Below are 19170 nucleotides of genomic sequence, written 5' to 3'. Positions count from 1 at the left end.
AAGCACCTTACTTTGCCAAATACCCAAAAAAGTGTATCTAGATGATTTGAACGTGGTTGCCTCTAGGTAAGGGAAAATTTTGGTACTGGAAGAGTTCTGCTAATGTGTGTGTGTGTGTGCGTGTGTGCGCACGCGTGTGTAACCTTGCAGATCTAACTTACTCTTAAAACTATGTGCATGTATAACTTTGATTTTAAATTATTATTATTTTTTAATTAATTAATTTTTTTTTTATATTTATTTTTGGCTCTGTTGGGTCTTCATTTCTGTGTGAGGGCTTTCTCTAGTTGCGGCCAGCGGGAGCCACTCTTCATCGCGGTGCGCAGGCCTCTCAGTATCGCAGCCTCTCTTGTTGCGGAGCGCAGGCTCCAGACGCGCAGGCTCAGTAGCTGTGGCTCACGGGCCTAGTTGCTCCGCGGCATGTGGGACCTTCCCAGACCAGGGCTCGAACCCGTGTCCCCTGCATTGGCAGGCGGATTCTCAACCACTGCGCCACCAGGGAAGCCCTAAATTATTTTTTTAATATTTCTTTATTTATTTGGTTGTGCCGGGTCTTAGTTGTGGCACGCAGGATCTAGTTCCCTGACTAGGGATCGAACCCGGGGCCCCTGCATTGGGAGCGTGGAGTCTTAGCCACTGGACCACCAGGGAAGTCCCTGATTTTAAATTATTTTTAAAGCAAAAAGCAAGGTGTTAAAGTGCTTCGCATGAGGCCAGGAACTCCAAATAAGGACACCTACACACAAAGACTATTTCCACCACCACCGTGTTTGAATTTCACAAGCCTTACCTTTTTCATTCCAAGGAGCTAGATTCTACAAATACGTTAATATAGTAAAATGATTCACTGAAAGATAAGCTGATTAATTTTTAACAAAAATAAACAATCAGCAGAATAGCAGGCAAATTGTCCCATAATGTATGTATTTGTTCATTGTTCTTCCATGTTGTGGTGAATAACCAGTGTTTGGATTTTAGCCTAGAGGTGTATGCTCCTATGGAGGAGCATGGGGCTGAGAAGGAAGGATTGATTCAGTGGTTTCTGGGATGCTTAGAGTGAGCAGAGGTGGATTTCATTGCTCGGCCAAAGTGGTCCCAGGGCATAAATTACTCTTTGGGTAGTTTACACCCAGTGAATAGACTAGGAATATGAATACCGAATGGTCCCTGATAATCTGGAAACATAGAAATGATTCCCTTACCAAGAGTGGCCCAGTGAAACCAGCAAAAATAATTATTCCCAAAGACGTTTTATGCCCTTTAAGTTTGTGTAGGGCAACTGACTGACAGCTGCTTAACATGAGTGTTTTGAAAACACTGAATATGTACGACCAGTATTATAATTACGTGATGTTTTTATAGAATGACACTAAACTATATTGCAAATTTATTCCTTCAATGAAACATATGCTCCAAACATCTCTATCCTATTAAGAAACACATTTTGCACTAGAAATGTGCTGTCTGATCCTTTCCATCTTTCTGAATATACAGAACATGTGTGTAACAAAGAGCAAGTACACAGCTACAGGATATAAGGATGCAAGAAACAAGGCAAAGTGGTGTATTCCCATGTCCTTCTCCTGAATAGTGGCAATTAAAATTCACAGCTGCTGGCTGCCCAGATGTTTCTTGTGTTTAGTGCTCTGTAATATGCATCAGAATATACTGTATGACTGCAGTTTCAGTAAACTGGACTGCTTTGTATTCTAAATTCTGCAGACTAGATCCAGTGTGTATATTTTTTCTTCAGATTAGCTTCCCTCTCCCCTACCCCCTTCATTTGCTTGGGGTATTAGCAGTTCAGAAACAAAAGACATTTCCAGCTCAGACTTTAGCTGTATCAGAGTGTAAGTGCAGGTCAGGTCTGATTTATGTGGCACGTCTGATAAGCAGGAGAGGAGAGCAAGATGAAGGGTTTGGGAAAGCTGGTGAACTTGGCTTGACTTATGTCTTCTGCCTTTGTAGGCAGCCAACATCCCTTTGGTGTCAGAACTTGCCATCAACGACATACACTTTGATGACTTTTCTCTCGACGTTGACGCCATGATCACGGCTGCTCTTCGGATGTTCATGGAGCTGGGGATGGTACAGAAATTTAAAATCGATTATGAGGTAAGATGTTCTGTCATGGGCGATCCCAGGAGTGCACCTGGAACAACATGGTAGCCACTTTGAGCCTCAGGTTTCCCAAATATAAATTGGGGAAGTTAATACTTTCCCTGCACACCTGGTGGGATTACCGTGAGAATCGTGTGAGATGTTTGTGGAAGGACTTCGACGGTTGAGGGTTACTCAGACAGAAGGCATAATTTTGGTAATGGTCCACCGGAGATACATACAACTTCCGGACATAACCTTTCCCTTCCCATTTCAGACACTGTGTAGGTGGCTTCTGACAGTAAGGAAAAATTATCGGATGGTTCTGTACCACAACTGGAGACATGCCTTCAACGTGTGCCAGCTGATGTTCGCGATGTTAACTGTAAGTGTGTTCGGTGACGATGGAAGGTCATCTGTCATTTGTGAGGACCTACATACAGGCTTCCCCTTCACATTCCCGTTTCTCTGACAAATTGCCCTGTGGCTTATTTTATGTTGGAACTTACCTACCCTGGTGATGGGTGTCTATATTTCACAATGATCTCTGAGCTTTAAGGCTGTAAAATCACTGACACCTTGAAGCAGGTGTAGTCTTGGAATGATTGCTTTAGTCTCTTTTTAATGTTTTATCTTGGGAAACTGTTTTTTTTTAACAAAAGAAATGCTTGGATTTTCAAAGCAATCTTTTTGCAGAGGATATGGGGATGAATGACTAAACAAAGAGATCCACTGGATAAGACTTTCTAGGCTGGTAGAAAGCCAAAGAAGGGGTGTGTGAACATTGCCCCCAGGGACACGGGAATCCTGAGAGATGCTTATCTGAGAGAAGGTCCAGGGAGACCCCGGGAAGGAAGGAGTAGGAGTGAATGCTCTCAGGGTTTAGGGGTACACTAGGCTTCAAACCTTTGCTCCAGATGCCGTAACTCAGTTAATGTGGCCAGTCTGTTTTAATGGAGACAGCCAGGGCAGCTGGCCAGACGTAAGCCTTGGAATTTAATCTAAAAGGAAATGTTTGTGGCAAAGACTGAAACAAAATCCTCTATTCACCTCCATTTGCTGGCAAAAAATAAAGCTTGTTTTGGTTTTATTTGCACTTACACTGTTAAGCTATCATCAAGTAAAATGGTTTCTGGCTTAAATATATTGGTTTCTTTGGCCTCCTGGTGACATATACATATATATGTGCCCATATGTGTGTGTGTAAACCTATTTACCACACACAAAAAAAAGAGAAGACCTGTTTTGGACTTTCATAACATAAATCCAAATACCTTACATCTTTGCACCCAGATTAAAATTTAAACCCAAAAGAAGGAACTCCAAATGACATTTTCCTTTGGTCCACATGAAGGAAGACTTCTGTTCCTTCCTCATGAAATGTTCTGCCCCCTTCTCTGCCTACTAAAATTTTACTCATTCTTTAAAAGGCATTGATCTAATGCCAGTTTTCCCGTGAAGTCTTTGCTTTCCATTAATCATCAATAATTTCAGTAATCATCAGCAATCATCAGTAATTACTTACTTCTCTGCACTGTGCCTAGTACAACACATCTTTCTTTCTGCTGTGTATTTTAAGTTAAAGATCTCTCATTCTCCTATAAAGTAAGCAGCTTGAGGCTAAAGAGATAATTTGTTGTTCCTGCAATAATCTTAATTTATCTATCTGTTGAGATCATCACCGGCACCCTATACTCAATCATGTACTTGGTAGGTTTTCAACAAATTTGTGTTGGATTGACTTGAACTCAAATGCACATGTAGCATAAGAAGATGAGACCAAAATGTCTTCATTGTTATACTCAAGGACTCGTTTTTTGGGTCCTCAACTGCTTAAGGAGCAGGTAGAATAACCTGGAAAAACTGGACTGGCCCCATCTCGCTGTAACATACACCATGAAAGCAGCCAAGTGAGGAAGGAAGATGCTTTGAGCTGTGAGCCTTAATTGCTCAAGTGCCAAAATTACATGAAAAAAAACCCAAAAAAACCCCTTTCATCTTGCTTTTCCGTATCAGACCTCAGTAGACAAGGAATAACTTTCTGTATGCAGAGTTTATGTACATGGCTCACAGAGGACATTTAATAAAGAAATTATTAACCTGTTATTTTGGAAAACATATGGATTTGTGGTGAATTTCCAAAATAAGTAAGCGGGAACCTTGTTCAACACAGGGTTAGAGATGTCAAAAGCAGAAATAGATTTTACGACAAGCCTTAAAATAGTTGGGATGGGGGAAGCTGGCAAGAGCTTCGGGGTCAGGTGGACACTTAGGAGAAAATGGAATCCATACCCAGTTTTCTTTGGTAAATGTTTCCACAATATGGACAATCTTGAACCTTTTCGAGAAATTGAAAACAGCAGAACTCTCAAACTATGCCAACCACAATGGAGGTACTCTTACTGACAAAATATTTCAAGGGTATAGTTGTTTTTACAAGTCCGCTCAGCAACCTTGAAGAGTATCACTGTTTGAGAAAGTCTGGGTTTTGTTTTTGTATTAATACTAGCTCAAAAAGAGAAGAATTCACTCTTAAAGTTCTCCTGGTTGGGGTTGGGGCTGGGGGTAGGGTGGGCAGAGGTTGCAAAATAAAAACATGACTTTGGGAAAAATACATTGGTGAATGTTATTTTTTCTCCCTCACATTGAACAGAATAGCCACATCTGGAAAAGATATTATTTTCTGCTCATTAAATGTTGCTGAACTTGACTAAGGGTTTCAGTAGGTTGAAAATGTCAACTTTTGTTTGTCCCTAACACAAGCAGTCTCCTCTCCAACTTGACCATGGGCAGCCTGGTTAATCAGAATTTTTTCACTAAGAAAATAATTATAGAAATAACAAATATTACTTGATCAGGGAAGAAAAAGTGAACTTAATTCCCTCATCAATTCTAACTTCTGGAATACGACCTCAGTAGGCAAAGTAGCAAAATGATAACCTACTTTTCTCCATGAGTGGGCACTAATGCTTCAGGTACTCCTGAAGACTGTTAGGGTCTTTCACTGTTTTGTTCTCATCGGTGATTTTATTTCCATTGTAGTTATCTCATATTCCATTTGCATGTGTTGAGTTAGAACCAAAAAATGAAAGTAAAAAATCATCATACATTAACCCCTGGATTCATTCATTCAGCCTGAGTCACAAAGCCAAGAAAGCATGGTGCATGTGCACAAAATTTTCCTCTAGATGGCACTCCAAGGCAAAGTTTCCCAGCCAGTTGCCTGGAAAGAAGGAGTGGGGGTGGGGGGGGGGGGGACCTTACCAACATTCCCTGAAAATGCTTCTTTTCTTCTAAGACAAGAAATACTGAGACACACACGCCACACTCTTTTCTTAAAAGAGACACCAACAAAGCCAGTGTGTCTGAAAAGAGCCCCTCCTATCAAGACGGACCTGTATTAGGGCTGCCTCCTTGTCCGCAGAGGCTATTAGTGTAAATAGTACTGCACTCTCCATGTGTCTAACATCTGTGGGTGTGTATTTTTCCAAGCCCATTGTCTCTGGGAGTGGGAAGATGCACATTTGTGTGTCATTGATGAGCAAAGTATGACACGATGTACAACAGAGCAAGCAAATTATACGTATAAGAACCGGTTTCCCAACCTTTAACCCTAAAATAATTTCAGACACAGAATATAAAGTTATTCATTCATTCATGAATGAATGAATTCATTCATTCATAATCATGTTTTGCAAAAGTATTCCACCTCATGTTTAGGTAACAAAGAGGTTTTGTTCCTTTAGAAATTAAAAAGAAAAAGAACAAACTGCATTGTAGGATAGGCAATTTGATGTATAAACGGTGGAAATTTAGTTCACTGGGAATCCTGTTAATGACTTATTAAATTATTACAAGCCTCTGGCCTGAAATCCCAAATATTAGAATGAAAGCTTCAATCTTATTCTTTGCTTCTAAAGAGATATTTAGGTAGTTAAAATTTACCAAATATTTTTAATTCCTCGGATAAATGCAGTCTGCAGTGCCAGTTACTATTTGTGGTTAAAACAGGGAATAAAAACCTGCAGATAGATCAAGAATAATTATACAAATTCTCTTTATTTATAGAAGCTTGTAGAATAAATATTCCAGCAAGCACATACATAATGAAAGAGGATAAGCACATTTCTTATATGCACAATGTAGACCAGATACAGGAACCGACCATGCTTTTGTTTGTATTCTGTCAAATAAAAAGGCATGTGGTGATGCCAAGGTTGCAGAGGCATTTTTCGGTTTTATAAATGATGTATGAGCTCTGACAGATTTAGTCAGATTTAATCGGACAGATTTCTGATATGGAAAAACAGGTTTCCTTAAGAGTCAGTATTCTTCACTATCCCATACATGTACTCATTAGCACTTTGGGCCGCGCCCAGTATCCTGTAGGGCTCAATAAAGATTCACTGAATGAGTGGATTCAGCTTAGGGTGATATTATTCAGGGACCCATGCTGCTCAGTGTCCAGTTTTTCAAAAAACTATAAAATGATGAACAACTATCATTGCTAGAAATCTTGTTCTTTCTTCCTATCGCACTAAGGTTCAGCTAGGGTTCATATAGAATGTTATGATCTTGTAGAATTCACTGGATATGAAAAGAGACGAGCACATGATCACATTAAAATTTATGGTGGTGCTGGCGGCCTGGTGCTGGTTGGGAATTGCAGTTAAACACTAATAATAACCAAGTGTCGCAGCAAACACATTGACACCTCCTGACATTTACTGGGGGCTTCTTAAATCTTAAATGTGGAGGTAGCGCGGTTAAGTCCATATTTGGGTTGTCAACAAGGTTATTTTCAGAGATAAGCCGAGCCATTTTACTGATAATTCAAACTAGAGAGCAGAAGGGACGTTTAGGAAGAAAAATCCGTCCTGTTCACTAGCTTGAGGATAATGTGCTGTCCTCTGTCTGCCGTTTGCAGGGAAGTCCTTGATTTTTGAGGTAGAAAATTCCTTCTGGAAGGAGATCTTAGAAGCACAGTTGTAATTCTTCCTCCCCTTCCAACCCAGAGAAGGACAGAACCAGTTGAATTTTCAAATAAAATATTTTTGCTCAATAACCAGAATCCTAATCTTGACGGAAATCTAGTTTCTTTGTAGATTGTAACGTTGGAAGGTACAAAGAGATCTACGGTTTTGTTCTGTAATTCACAGTAACAAAGTAACAAACAATAACAGTATTTATTATCATCAAACATCACTTTACATCGCATTTCCTTATCACTATAAGTAGTAACTAGTTATATTTCCTTTAAAATAAATAGCAGCATTATCAGAATAATACAATAAAATCTGTATGTTAGAAACACCAATTCTTTAATCGTCATGTAGGTATATCTTGAATTCCAATGTAACTTCAAAGAAGGCAAATTTTTAATTTAGGAAAGGAGTGATTTTTAATGCTTTTGCAGAATATCAGCACTGGGCACTATGGAGCTAATTAATTTGAATACTCTGTTTAAATTACATTTAAGACTCTGGCTTTTAATCATTTAAGAAGGGTTCTATTTTTATTCTCTCTGGCCACCTCTCAGAGCTCCAGTGAGGCACCCCATGCTTCTAGCTGACATTCCCTTTATCCACACTTATTTTACAAAAGGAAAAAGGCAAAGCCGCACATACTTAATAACCTGGTGTGCTAATAATCAAACAAACAATTGGGCAGAAGGATAATGCAATCCATTTCCTCACACAGGAGAGTACCCTCCATAACTCACTTTAAGCGCTGCCATTCGTGAGTTATGGGTCATTCCCTTTCTAGTGAAAATAAATTCTCCCGCACCATCAGCCAGAGCTGAGTATTTTTCTTAGGACACGTAAATTGTAAAAGTGTATGAACATAATCATGCCGGTGTTTCAGGGAGAGTACAAGCTCTTGTCCATGGACACAGGCTTGTCAGGAAATGTTTGTGGTTTCAGGGCTGGGGCTGCCTAGTTACAATATAGGATTTTTGATTACAGTGGATTTATTCCTGAGATTTTTACGGTGTTGGTAAACTGCTTAATCTGTCACTCTGTATTTTATGACGCCAGCCAAATCCTCCAGGTCAGGGAGACCCAGGAGTAGAGCCCCAGTCATTTTTCACAGCCTCCATTTTCCATGGTTTATGACTTAGTAGCGGCACCTTCTTGAGGCTGAAACTTGGCACCTAAGGGTGTCAAGCTGGGAACTTTTAAAAGTTTTTTTTCACTAGTCTCGTGTTTAATTTTAGCTCAATGATGCCTAGTAAAAATTTGGGTAAGTTTTGAAGAGGCCTCATATTCTTGAAATTCATCAACCTGGCTTTTTTGTGGCACTTGGAGAGGACTGTCTGTCTGCACAATTAACGTGCACCAGGTGATCTGCTTCATTTTCTGTGCTCACACACCGCATGTTATATTATATTCAATTCACTCGTAATTTATCATAAAATATAATCCATATTTCTAAACATGAAAAAACATGCTATCTTTATCCAAAAAATCATAAAGCGCATATATTCTTAGTATTGCAAACTGAGTCCTTAAGAATCGAATATGGTTTTTCTTTTGTCTCTTTTTGAAATACAGTATGCATGCTACATACATGTAGCTTTGTTTTTTGTATTATCTAAATTGAAGTAAAAAACTCAATTTTTAAAGTCTTAAGATAGTTACTCTGAAATTTTCCTTTTACCGTTTGTATTTGTTTTCACACATTTTATCAAAATATGAGAGCAGAGATATATTGACTAATTTTTCTTTGACCACATCAAGACCTCTTGAGAATGAAGTAAAGAGTATTGACAGATGCCAGAGGTTTGCCTTGAAATATTCTAGCAAACAAACAAAACCTTGCATGTGAAGAGATAGCTGAAACAAGATAGCAGAACATGGCTTCCTCCTGAAGTTAGGTAATGAGTACATGGGGGTTCAATACAGAATTCTATTTTTCATATGCTTTTAACTTTACAAAATAGCTGATTTTATAAAATTAGGATAACAAGTAGGTTAAAAATTAAGTCAAGGAGGTGGTTAAAAAATAACTAAATAAAATTGATTACAATCAATTCATTTTTTAAAATTCATGCATCATCTACTCAAACATACATACTTGTACCAGTTTTGCTGCCTTGCCATTCTGAGACTTACAAGCATTTGCAATATCATTTGAGATTCAGAGACAAGTTGTGTCCAAAACATGACTTAGGTTTTGCAATTTGATGATAAGTGCCTTCAGGAGCTTCTGGTTGTAAAAGAAAGTATGTAAGTGTAGACTGTAAGGTCTTCCCAACTCTGAGCTTGATAAGGAAAGGACTATTGTGGACTTAAATCAGTATTTAATTAATGCCAAATCAATAATTGACTAATATCTTGAGAAGAAAGAGAAGCAAATTTGATCAAAACTATCCGACTCCCGTGGAAATCAGACAGACTACAACTGGTTTGTGTTGTTATCGCGTGCTTTTGTGAAGGAGACATGTAAACATGGTGCTGGTGGTTGGTGGTCCCCTAACAGCTGGTAAGGTTCTGATGTCTGGACCTGAAAATGGGACTGAAGTGCCTCGTTTTCAGCCTAGCAGACCCAAATATTGGCAGACAAACATTTCTGTAAACACCAAGGGAGTATGACCGTTAAATCTAGATGCTATGGTTTGTCCAGTAGGGGTTTTTCCCGCAATGGAAGATTGCGCTTGTGTGAATATCTGTTCTTCTCCCCCTTGTGTTTTCATCACCCATTATCTCTGGTTGGCAAAGACAGGATCTTTTTTAAAAGGAAGATAGGATATGGCATTAAGCATAAATTTGTTCGTAGCACTCTTGGTAAGCAAATGAAATCTACTTCTATCTTAAAGCTTGAGAAAGTCCTCTGCCTAAAATCACTGCTTTGGAGCAAATTGAATAGGTTGGTATCCATCAGCCTGCCCCCAGGATTTACATGTTGAGAGGTGGCCATTCCATCTTGAAGCAAAAAAATAGATCCCCAAAAAAAGCACGCTGGACTTGCTGTAAATGCCTGTGAAGCCCAAACTTGCTGGCTTAATTCTCTTACTACTCTGATCCACTCTGATCCACTCAACTGGGATATGGGCTGAATTGGGAGGGTGATTGAGGCACCCTTCTCACAGAACTTTCCATCCTTGTTAGGAGATCTAAGTTTCACTGATAGACACCGCATGTGAAGGATGGCCTAGCACAGCTGGACCAGATATCAGCATTGTAATTTGGGACGTTCTTTAGAAGACCAACACACTTTGTATGTGACATTTACAATGAAACCCTCAACGAGCATTCTTTGGCTACAGTAAATTTGATTTTAATAATATACCAAACAAAGGCCCCAGAGAGGGCCCCTGCAACACTGCATACCAGAAATTAAGAAACACCAGGAATTAAATGCTGCTTCTCTAAATGCTACCTTTCGGCCCCAAGCTCACATCATTTCTAAGGTATGAAGTCACGTTTAGATCAGTTGAGACATGATGACACGATTAGGGATATGGTGTGCAGATTCTTCTAGAGAAGGCACTTCCTTGAGAAACTGTGTTCTTCCAAACCTCTTGGAATGGTCTGAGCAGTCCTCTTTGCTCTTCTAATCCAAGGAAAGAGAAAGATGAAGGGGAGAAGAAAGGCTCTACAAAAGCCCATCATGCTCTCTCTTAACCTCAGCCAATCCGTGGAAGGCTCCACTGCACTGCCCGCTGCCAGCATCCATGGAGGAGCATTTGGAGCCAAGGACCTTCTTCGGTTTGGAATTTCTGGGACCGTTAGGAATTTCCAGTACATCACTGGATTCCCTCCCTCTTAGTCCGCCATCTGCCAGATCTCAGAATCAACAGGATTATCCAGGAAATTCCTCGTCATTCAGTACCTCTGACAGCCAAGTTAAAAAGAAACGTGAAGGCAGAATTTCTGGCATCACTCTCTCAGATTCCCGCACCGTAGCTGCATACATGACAAGGGGCGTGCAGACCATGATGCGCTGTCTCCAGAAACAAAGCAGGAGCTAGCCACTCTCACCATCACTTTCTGCCACAAATTGCAACGGATGTTGTGAGAGTTTCTCACTAGAAAAGGGTGCTCCTTGGCACTCTTCTGGTTGGCACAAGGCATGACCAGACTATATGCGCAACAAGGGCCAGATGCACCTGTCTTCCTTAGCTCTCTGTTCCAGCCTGCAATGGAGTAAATGCTGAATCAACATTTGCTCAATGAATAAATGAATGAATGGACACTTTTCAGGATGTCACTGTTTTATTCCAAGCTAGGACATGTTGATGAAACACGGGCTTATTTCTAAAACAAAAAAGAATTTACATACACACACACACGTAATGTATATGTATTCTAATGAATAAACGTTCTTTATGGAAATTTTGGGCACAAAGGAAAAAATTTTAAGTCATCTGTGATCCCACTACTGGTAATATTTTGATGCACATCCTCACTGGTTTAAATTTTATGTTGACTAAGTGGTAGGAAACTACTGGGTAGTTTAAGAAACCCTTCGAATCAATCTTATTGTTTGGGTCCTTTGGCGTTCCAGTGATTATATGCTCTAATGGCTGGGAATAAGGTTATGCCAGTATACATTTAACCCAGTGAAGGACTGTCACAGGAGACCTGCTCAGACGGTAGTCACAGGCTTTTCTGGAGAGGGTGACATGGGAACTAGCTCTATATGCCGTGGCTATCTCTTTACTTAGGTATATGGTATTCACTGCTTTACCATATACCTATATATTTCCGATATGGACCGTGGGGGAATACAGGTGAGAGGATAGAATAAAGTATTGGTCAATAAAACCCATAATTATTGGATCAGGAGCAGCAAATATATCATTTTATTTGAAAATAAAAATAAAATAGAATTAAGCATAGGAGAAACACATTAAAATATACTTCCTGCTGCCACTCTGTTCTTTTGAAAGTATATTTTCTTCAGCAGGCAGTTGACTTTTTCTCCTCAGTGTGTGTTAGGTGTAGGTCAGAATGGATAGGACTAGAAAGAAGATGAATGAAGATAGGGAGGGGCAAATGGGCACTTGGTGGCAGGTGGATACTTTTCGGGCCTGACAATTCTCAGAAACCACTTACCAGGCAGCTTTAAGTCACAGTCAAGAGATAGGTGCTGCTTCAGTAACTCAGGTACCACAGTCAAGAGAGGTAAATATGTTTCGTGTGACGGTGTGTGTGCTGTGCTTCAGGGATTCTTTATTCCGAGGATCCAGAGGTGGGCTCCATGTTCTTTGAATACCGTAAAATCATAGCCTAATTTCAGGGAAGAAGGTCCATGGCTTTTATTAAACTCTCAAAACTATCCGTGATACAAATAGTTTAAGAGCTAGATGCTGGGTTTCTAAGAAGGGACAGGGGTAGTGGGGGTGGCAGGAGTGGCTGCATAGAACCTTACAGCAAAATATAGTCCATCATATTATACAATGCGTGATAACCGATGGCTTAACAGTGATTCAGGGTTTTGAACGTGAGTCTATTAGATGGCATTCGATTTTATCTTCCAATTAAATTTCTAGCTAAATTACCTTATTTTGACATTATCCCACCTCTATTCTTACTGTTCTAATTCATCAGCTAGTTCTAAACAGTAGCATTTTCACAGGCAACAATCTCTCTAAATTTCAGTGCATTTTCATTGTGTTTACAACACTGATTTCCAGAGTATCATGGATAATTATTTCATACTTGAGGGACTTTTAGGATTTACTTAGTAGTAGCAAGATCCGACGAAACTGACTTACCTTTTCAAGGTGACAGAAATGACAGAGAAAGACATTTATATCCCCTCATCCTTTCAAAAATTATCCCAAAACAACAAGGAGAACAAAAAATGGACACAAATTCCACTTTTCATGGAGAGAGGATGCTTCGTAGATTAACAAAGAAAAGGAAGGTCCAACCCAAGTGCCTTCAGGGTGAGAGGGTGGAGGAAGGGGTACACATGAGAAACAATGTCCCCCCAGGAGCTGTCAAAGCACAAGAACCAGAGGCATCAGATACCACAAACATGGGGCGAGCGGGAGTGAGGGGGTAATGAAAACACTGAGTCCCCAAGTCTCCATCCCCTCTCCATGTAGTCAGAGAACTACTCTTCCCCCATCTATTCAGGAAGCCAGAGTATTTTCCAGAGAAACTGAACCCAAGACTTGGGGACACCAGTACAAGAAAAGTTAGCGTGAGGTGCACTTTGAAAGTAAGAGAATGAAGTGAAAGTCTACATCCTCAAAGGTGAGAAGCTACATACTCTTTTCTCAGGATGCCAACACCTGTGTTCACGCCATTACCAAGCACGAGATTGGAAAGTCCAGAGGAAGTGAGTTTAGATACTGCCACATGGGGACCTGCAGCAGGACCAGCTGGCCGTCTGCTAACCCTGGGGTGAGGTTAGCCATCTACAGACACCATCCCCAGGTGCGCGTGTGTGGCGAGCGTAGCAGTGCTTTACTCTTCCGTGAGTAAGTAGACTACCAAGGATACCAGGCATTTGAGGAAACCACCAAATACATAGACAAGGAGTTCAGAGGAAACAGACAATTCAGGGAACAAAAGAGAATTTCAAAGGAATTATAATTAATATCTTCAAAAGAAGAGACCATAGTGCATCCATGAGAGAAGAATAGCATGCTACTAGAAAAGGAGCAACAGACAGGAAAATGCTTATAAATTTAAAATATTATTACTCCTGGAAAGTAAGGGGAGAAAAGTCAATATGGGCAATGGGAAAGAAGAGACAAGAAAATAAGGAAATTGTACCACAATGTTCATTGCAGCTCTATTTACAATAGCCAGGACATGGAAGCAACCTAAGTGTCCATCGACAGATGAATGGATAAAGAAGATGTGGCGCATATATACAATGGAATATTACTCAGCCATAAAAAGAAACAAAATTGAGTTATTTGTAGTGAGGTGGATGGACCTGGAGTCTGTCATACAGAGTGAAGTAAGTCAGAAAGAGAAAAACAAATACCATATGCTAACACATGTATATGGAATCTAAAAAAAAAAAAAAAAAGGTTCTGAAGAACCTATGGGCAGGACAGGAATAAAGACACAGACATAGAGAATGGACCTGAGGACACAGGGATGGGGAAGGGTAAGCTGGGACGAAGTGAGGGAGTGGCATGGACATATATACACTACCAAATGTAAAATAGATAGCTAGTGGGAAGCAGCCGCATAGCACAGGGAAATCAGCTCGGTGCTTTGTGACCACCTAGAGGGGTGGGATAGGGAGGGTGGGAGGGAGACCCAAGAGGGAGAAGATATGGGGATATATGTATATGTATAGCTGATTCACTTTGTTATACAGCAGAAACTAACACACCATTGTAAAGCAATTATACTCCAATAAAGATGTTTAAAAAAAAAAAGGAAAAGAAAATAAGGAAATCAATACAAGAAGTCCAATGTCCAACCAATTGGAGTGCCATTCAAATAGGACAGAAAAAATAGTGAAGTAGAAATTACTAAGGAAAAAAAAAAGATTACAAGAACATTATACTGAAGACAATGAGCCTTCAGATTGAAAGGGTTTATCAAGCAATGATGGGGAAAAAAGTCCCAAACCAAAGCAGATTTTTGTGAAACTGGCAAACCCCAGGCATAGAGAGAGGATTCTAAAAGAGAGAAAATCAAGTACCATTCAAAGGATTAGGAATAAGAATGATTTATACTTTTTTAAAAGCAACTTTGGAAGTTAGGAAACATTAGAGCAGTCCTTCGAAATTCTGAGTGAAAATGTTGCAACCCAGAACTGTTAGGCAAGCCAACAACTGAGTAGAAGAATAGATTAAAGACATTTCAGTCATGCAAAGCCTCAAAAACATCAACTTCTTCAATGTAAAAGAAATATTAACACCCTTTCTCATGAAGCCACTGGCAGATGTGTTCCCGCAAACTGAGAGAGAAAAACAAGGAAAGAGAAAGATGTGGGATGCAGGAGATAAGAGACCAACCCCAGGAGGGGGAAGCTGGCAGCAGACAGAGAATCCAGACCAAAGAACAGCAGCAGGCCAAAGCAGGTAATCCCTGGGACAGGAAGGGATCTAATAAAATGTGTGACTGGAGAGTTGTACAGATGTGAGTCGACTTAGATGTTCAAAGAAATCTTAACTCCAGGAAATGAAAACATTTACATAACAAAGGAAACAATAATTGGATACCTAACGGGCTCCGCAGCGAATAATATTTAGAGTGACAATCAGGTAGGCACTGTCTGAGACCCAGGGCACATAAGTTTCTTTGTGCCTCAGTTACCTCATCTGAACTGGTGGATAATAAAATTCCTACATCACAGGTCTGTTATGAGAACTAAGTAAGTTAAACGGTTGTAATTCTCTTAGGACAGTGTTGGGCACACAGGAAGGATGAATAACCAAGTGCTAATAATATGTGTCTACTATACAGAAATATGGAGGAAAATACCTACCAAGTTAGATAAAAAAGAAAACTGAAGGTGGTTGCCTTTGGGAATCAGGATAGGGGAAGGATGAGGGACCATTGTTTTTGGTTCTAAGTCTCTTACTACAACTTGAATTTTTAAAAACTATTACAGGTAATGTCTTAAATAGAATAAAATTAACTTAAAGCCAACAGCCAGCTCCAAATTTTAAAATGAAGGGCACACACAGCTTTAATATGGGCTACTTTATCCTCCCCAGATAACTTATTAACATTCCCATTTGCTATGCAAATGAAATTATACATATTTCTAAGTGTATCAGTGGGCCCAACTCAATCTTTTAAAATAAAATTGTCAACACAGAAACTTTATTATTCAGTTATTTCTGCAATAAAAACATAATTCACTAAAAAACAAAGTGTTCATTGCCGTAAGAGGAGTGTCTTAGGATCCTAGCTAGTGATGTTAGATGTGGAGAAAAAACACGCATGCAAAGGGAAGCAATTTGAACTCTACCTTTCCCCTCCTCCTGCCCTCTGATAAAGATTTTAATAAGTAATGAAATGGGAGACTTACAAAGTAAAAGGGGGAGACATAAAGGCCTTAGATCAAGAAAATACATAGACCTGCTTTTCCATAAGTTCACTTTCTCTTCTAAACTAATGAAAGGACAGCAGGAACCAGAGAACCATTTTGGCTCCTGATTACGTAATTACATCACACTGCCCCCCAGAGATATTACACCACACCCATGCATTTCACGAGCAAGCTACCAGAGGGTAATAGAAAAAGAATTCCATGTAATGGATACTCCACCTGATCCTCATTCTGGGTTGCCTAATCCCCTGCCAAATTCTAGTTTTCAAGACACTCACTGCCTTGCTATCCATATAAATTTCATCTGTCCTCCAAGCTAATATGAATTAAGATTTTTACAAGATAACTGCTAAAATATCATCATGTAACAGTTTGAGTACTTCTAAGTTGCTTCTTTTAATATATATATGTTTTAAAGGGGGGTTTTCTTTTGCCTGCTTTCATTTGAATGGCAGCTGGTGGATATAGCATTCAGTTCTAAATTCACAGCCCCTTCTCTCCCCTACCCCTAGACGCTCATCATTTTGAAATGTCGAATCACAAAACACATTTTGCTCTGGGCCTTTGCCAAACTGTCACTGTATCTGGACAGCACAGCCTCTTCTCCAAAAAGGGAACAAAATAATCTGAACTCTGTCCTGGTGTGCCAGCCAGTGAAGCTAATTCATCACCTTGGGGACCCTGGGCTGTGCAACTGACCACCCAACTCACTGGTCGCGGGGGTGGCAGTTAATCATTCCCTTGAATGATGTGGGTATGAAAACAGAGCTGATGGCTGCTCAGCAGACGAGCCTTATCCGTCCTGCCTGCCCTGAGCAGTGACTGTTGCCGTTTTTCCATCTTCCCAGACCGCCGGGTTTCAAGAGATTCTGACCGAGGTGGAAATTTTAGCCGTGATTGTGGGATGCCTGTGTCATGACCTCGACCACAGGGGAACCAACAATGCCTTCCAAGCTAAGTAAGTGTTCTAATTGTTGTTATTTTAATGCATTTGCCTTTCTGTTCGGAGGCAAAGGTGACGAGTGCTAAAGAGTAAAGCATTAATTTCTGGCATCCGAGGCCAAGGCCACGCAGGCTTGGGTGCGTGTGTCAACAGGGCTCATCCATCTTTATAATTCCTTATTCTTCTTTTAATTGCAAATTTGCCCTTCATGTCATGCTTGTTGATTTGGTCTGTCTCTGCTGACCTCAGTCAGATAACAAAGCTCAGATTTTAAAGGGTCTATTTTTTTTATTCTCCCAGAATGTCTGCCTTCATGGCATTATAAGTTTCTTGGATTTGCTACTCTTGAAAGCTGGGTTTGAGACTATTAAAATAAAAGTGGAAATTTTATGAAGCAAAAGATCTCTTCCTTCCTCAATAGAATTTCTTCCAGGTTCTTTTGATGTTGGGTATGTAGAAACTGCAGTGAAATAGAGTGACATAGAAGGCAGAGGGTCCCTGGTCCTGCCAGGCCTCGTCGTACAGAATGGTGGGAAGCAAACAAAGGAATTCCACCAATACAGGTGATGTGAGGCACGTAACGCTCATGGACAAAATAATCTGTCGCTAAGCAAGGAGGACTGGTCCAGATAGCCATTGCTTGGTGGCTCACAATGTGGCCAAGGCCACAGAACTTACGGGTGCTGGAGATAAGACCAAAACCCAGGTCTCCTGGCTCTCACATTGAGGTTACAGTTTAATGTGCTTTTTACTACCTGTCTGCAAACAAAGTGATATGAGACTTCAGAGGCTAGGGAAAAACATTTGGGGATGGAGGGACTAAGGAAGGCTTCAACAAAGAGGTAAGATCAGCTGTCAGATGACCAATTTCCAAGCCTGCGGAGCAGGTCTGCCTCTATAATCTGAAACCCCAGCAGCCCACTGTGTGTCAACAGGTACCTTGCAGCTCGTCACTTGTTTTGTTCCCCAAAACACCTACCTACTGAGGCCTTGGGGTCCTGGGCCCTTCTATTTGCTCCTGATCTCGCAGATGAATATTGATTCTGTGTCCCTCTATCTGCCTTGAATGCAGTAGCCCATCACTTCAACCTGCTCTTCTCCATGTCCTATAATTTCTTGACGCTCTTACCTTTCTGTGACAGTCACTCTGCAAAAACTCAGCCCTGGCTCAATCTAGCGATTTAATTTCTTGCTCTTCTGTCTAGACTTTCAAAGGCTTTGGGAGAAAGTGTCACAGTTGTGAGTTTAGGGCATACCCAATATATATTCTCCCAACTCGCTAGGTGCTCAATACTCCCCACCAATCTTTCTGGGTCTCTAGCCAGTGCCGTCCCCCACTGTTGTCAGCAGTTATAGATACCAAATGTTCTCTCTTCCTAAACCACCTCCTGTTCTACCCCCCTCCCCTGCGCCACTCAGCAGATCACCTTGCTTCCTCCTTCACTGAGAAAATTGAGGCCATCAATCGAGAACTCCCTCAATTTCCTCCCCTGCCACGAACAAACTTATCTGTCTGGCCCCATCCTTTCCTCCTTCCCTCCTATCTCAGTGAAAGGGCTGTCCTTCCTCATATCTGAGGCTAATCCTTCCACCTCGGCCTTGGATCCCTTCTCCCTCCCTCCTCCGGGACCTTGCTCCATCAGTCTTCCTTTCTCTACCCTGTATCTTCCTTCCCCTGTCTACTGGCTCTCAGCATCCTATCAATATGAACAGTTGTCCCCCATCTTGAAAAACCCCACTTCCATCCCGCTTCTCCCTCGAGCTTCTGCTCTACTTCTCTTCTTTCCTTTCCAGCCAATCTTCTTGGAAAGTTGTCTGTTCCTTGTCTTCACTTCCCTCCCACATGGCTTCCAGTTCTGCCCACCAGGGGAGCAGCCCTCAGTAATGCCACCAATGAACAACGCCTTGTCCCAAAGCTGTTGGACACTCTTACTGTCCTTCTTTCTTGACCCTTCTTGCCATGAGACACATTTTGCCACTAGAGCTCCTCCTCCTTCCTAGAGCTCTCTCTCTTCCTCTGTCTGGGAGAGGAACACCTTCCATCCACCTTTCTAGTCTTTCTTCTCAGTTTGCTGCAAGGCCTCTCTCCTCCTGCCCCAGGCTTCGCTGGGCGTGTTCTCTCCTGTTCTGCTCCACGTTAGCCT

At 40.9% G+C, this 19170-nt stretch overlaps 1 protein-coding gene across 1 annotated transcript in view; it reads left to right on the top strand.

The window, feature by feature from the left end:
• Positions 1 to 19170, top strand: part of PDE11A (phosphodiesterase 11A) — a 423612-nt gene that overhangs the window by 333974 nt on the left and 70468 nt on the right. Inside the window, exons 11-13 of the mRNA XM_059927271.1 lie at positions 1969 to 2115; positions 2378 to 2485; positions 16932 to 17041. Coding sequence (XP_059783254.1) covers positions 1969 to 2115; positions 2378 to 2485; positions 16932 to 17041 — 365 coding nt within the window. The remainder of the gene's footprint in view (positions 1 to 1968; positions 2116 to 2377; positions 2486 to 16931; positions 17042 to 19170) is intronic.

The sequence above is a fragment of the Balaenoptera ricei genome, chromosome 7, assembly GCF_028023285.1.
Source record: "Balaenoptera ricei isolate mBalRic1 chromosome 7, mBalRic1.hap2, whole genome shotgun sequence".
Lineage (NCBI taxonomy): Eukaryota > Metazoa > Chordata > Mammalia > Artiodactyla > Balaenopteridae > Balaenoptera > Balaenoptera ricei.
This window is presented reverse-complemented; position numbering and strand designations above follow the sequence as displayed.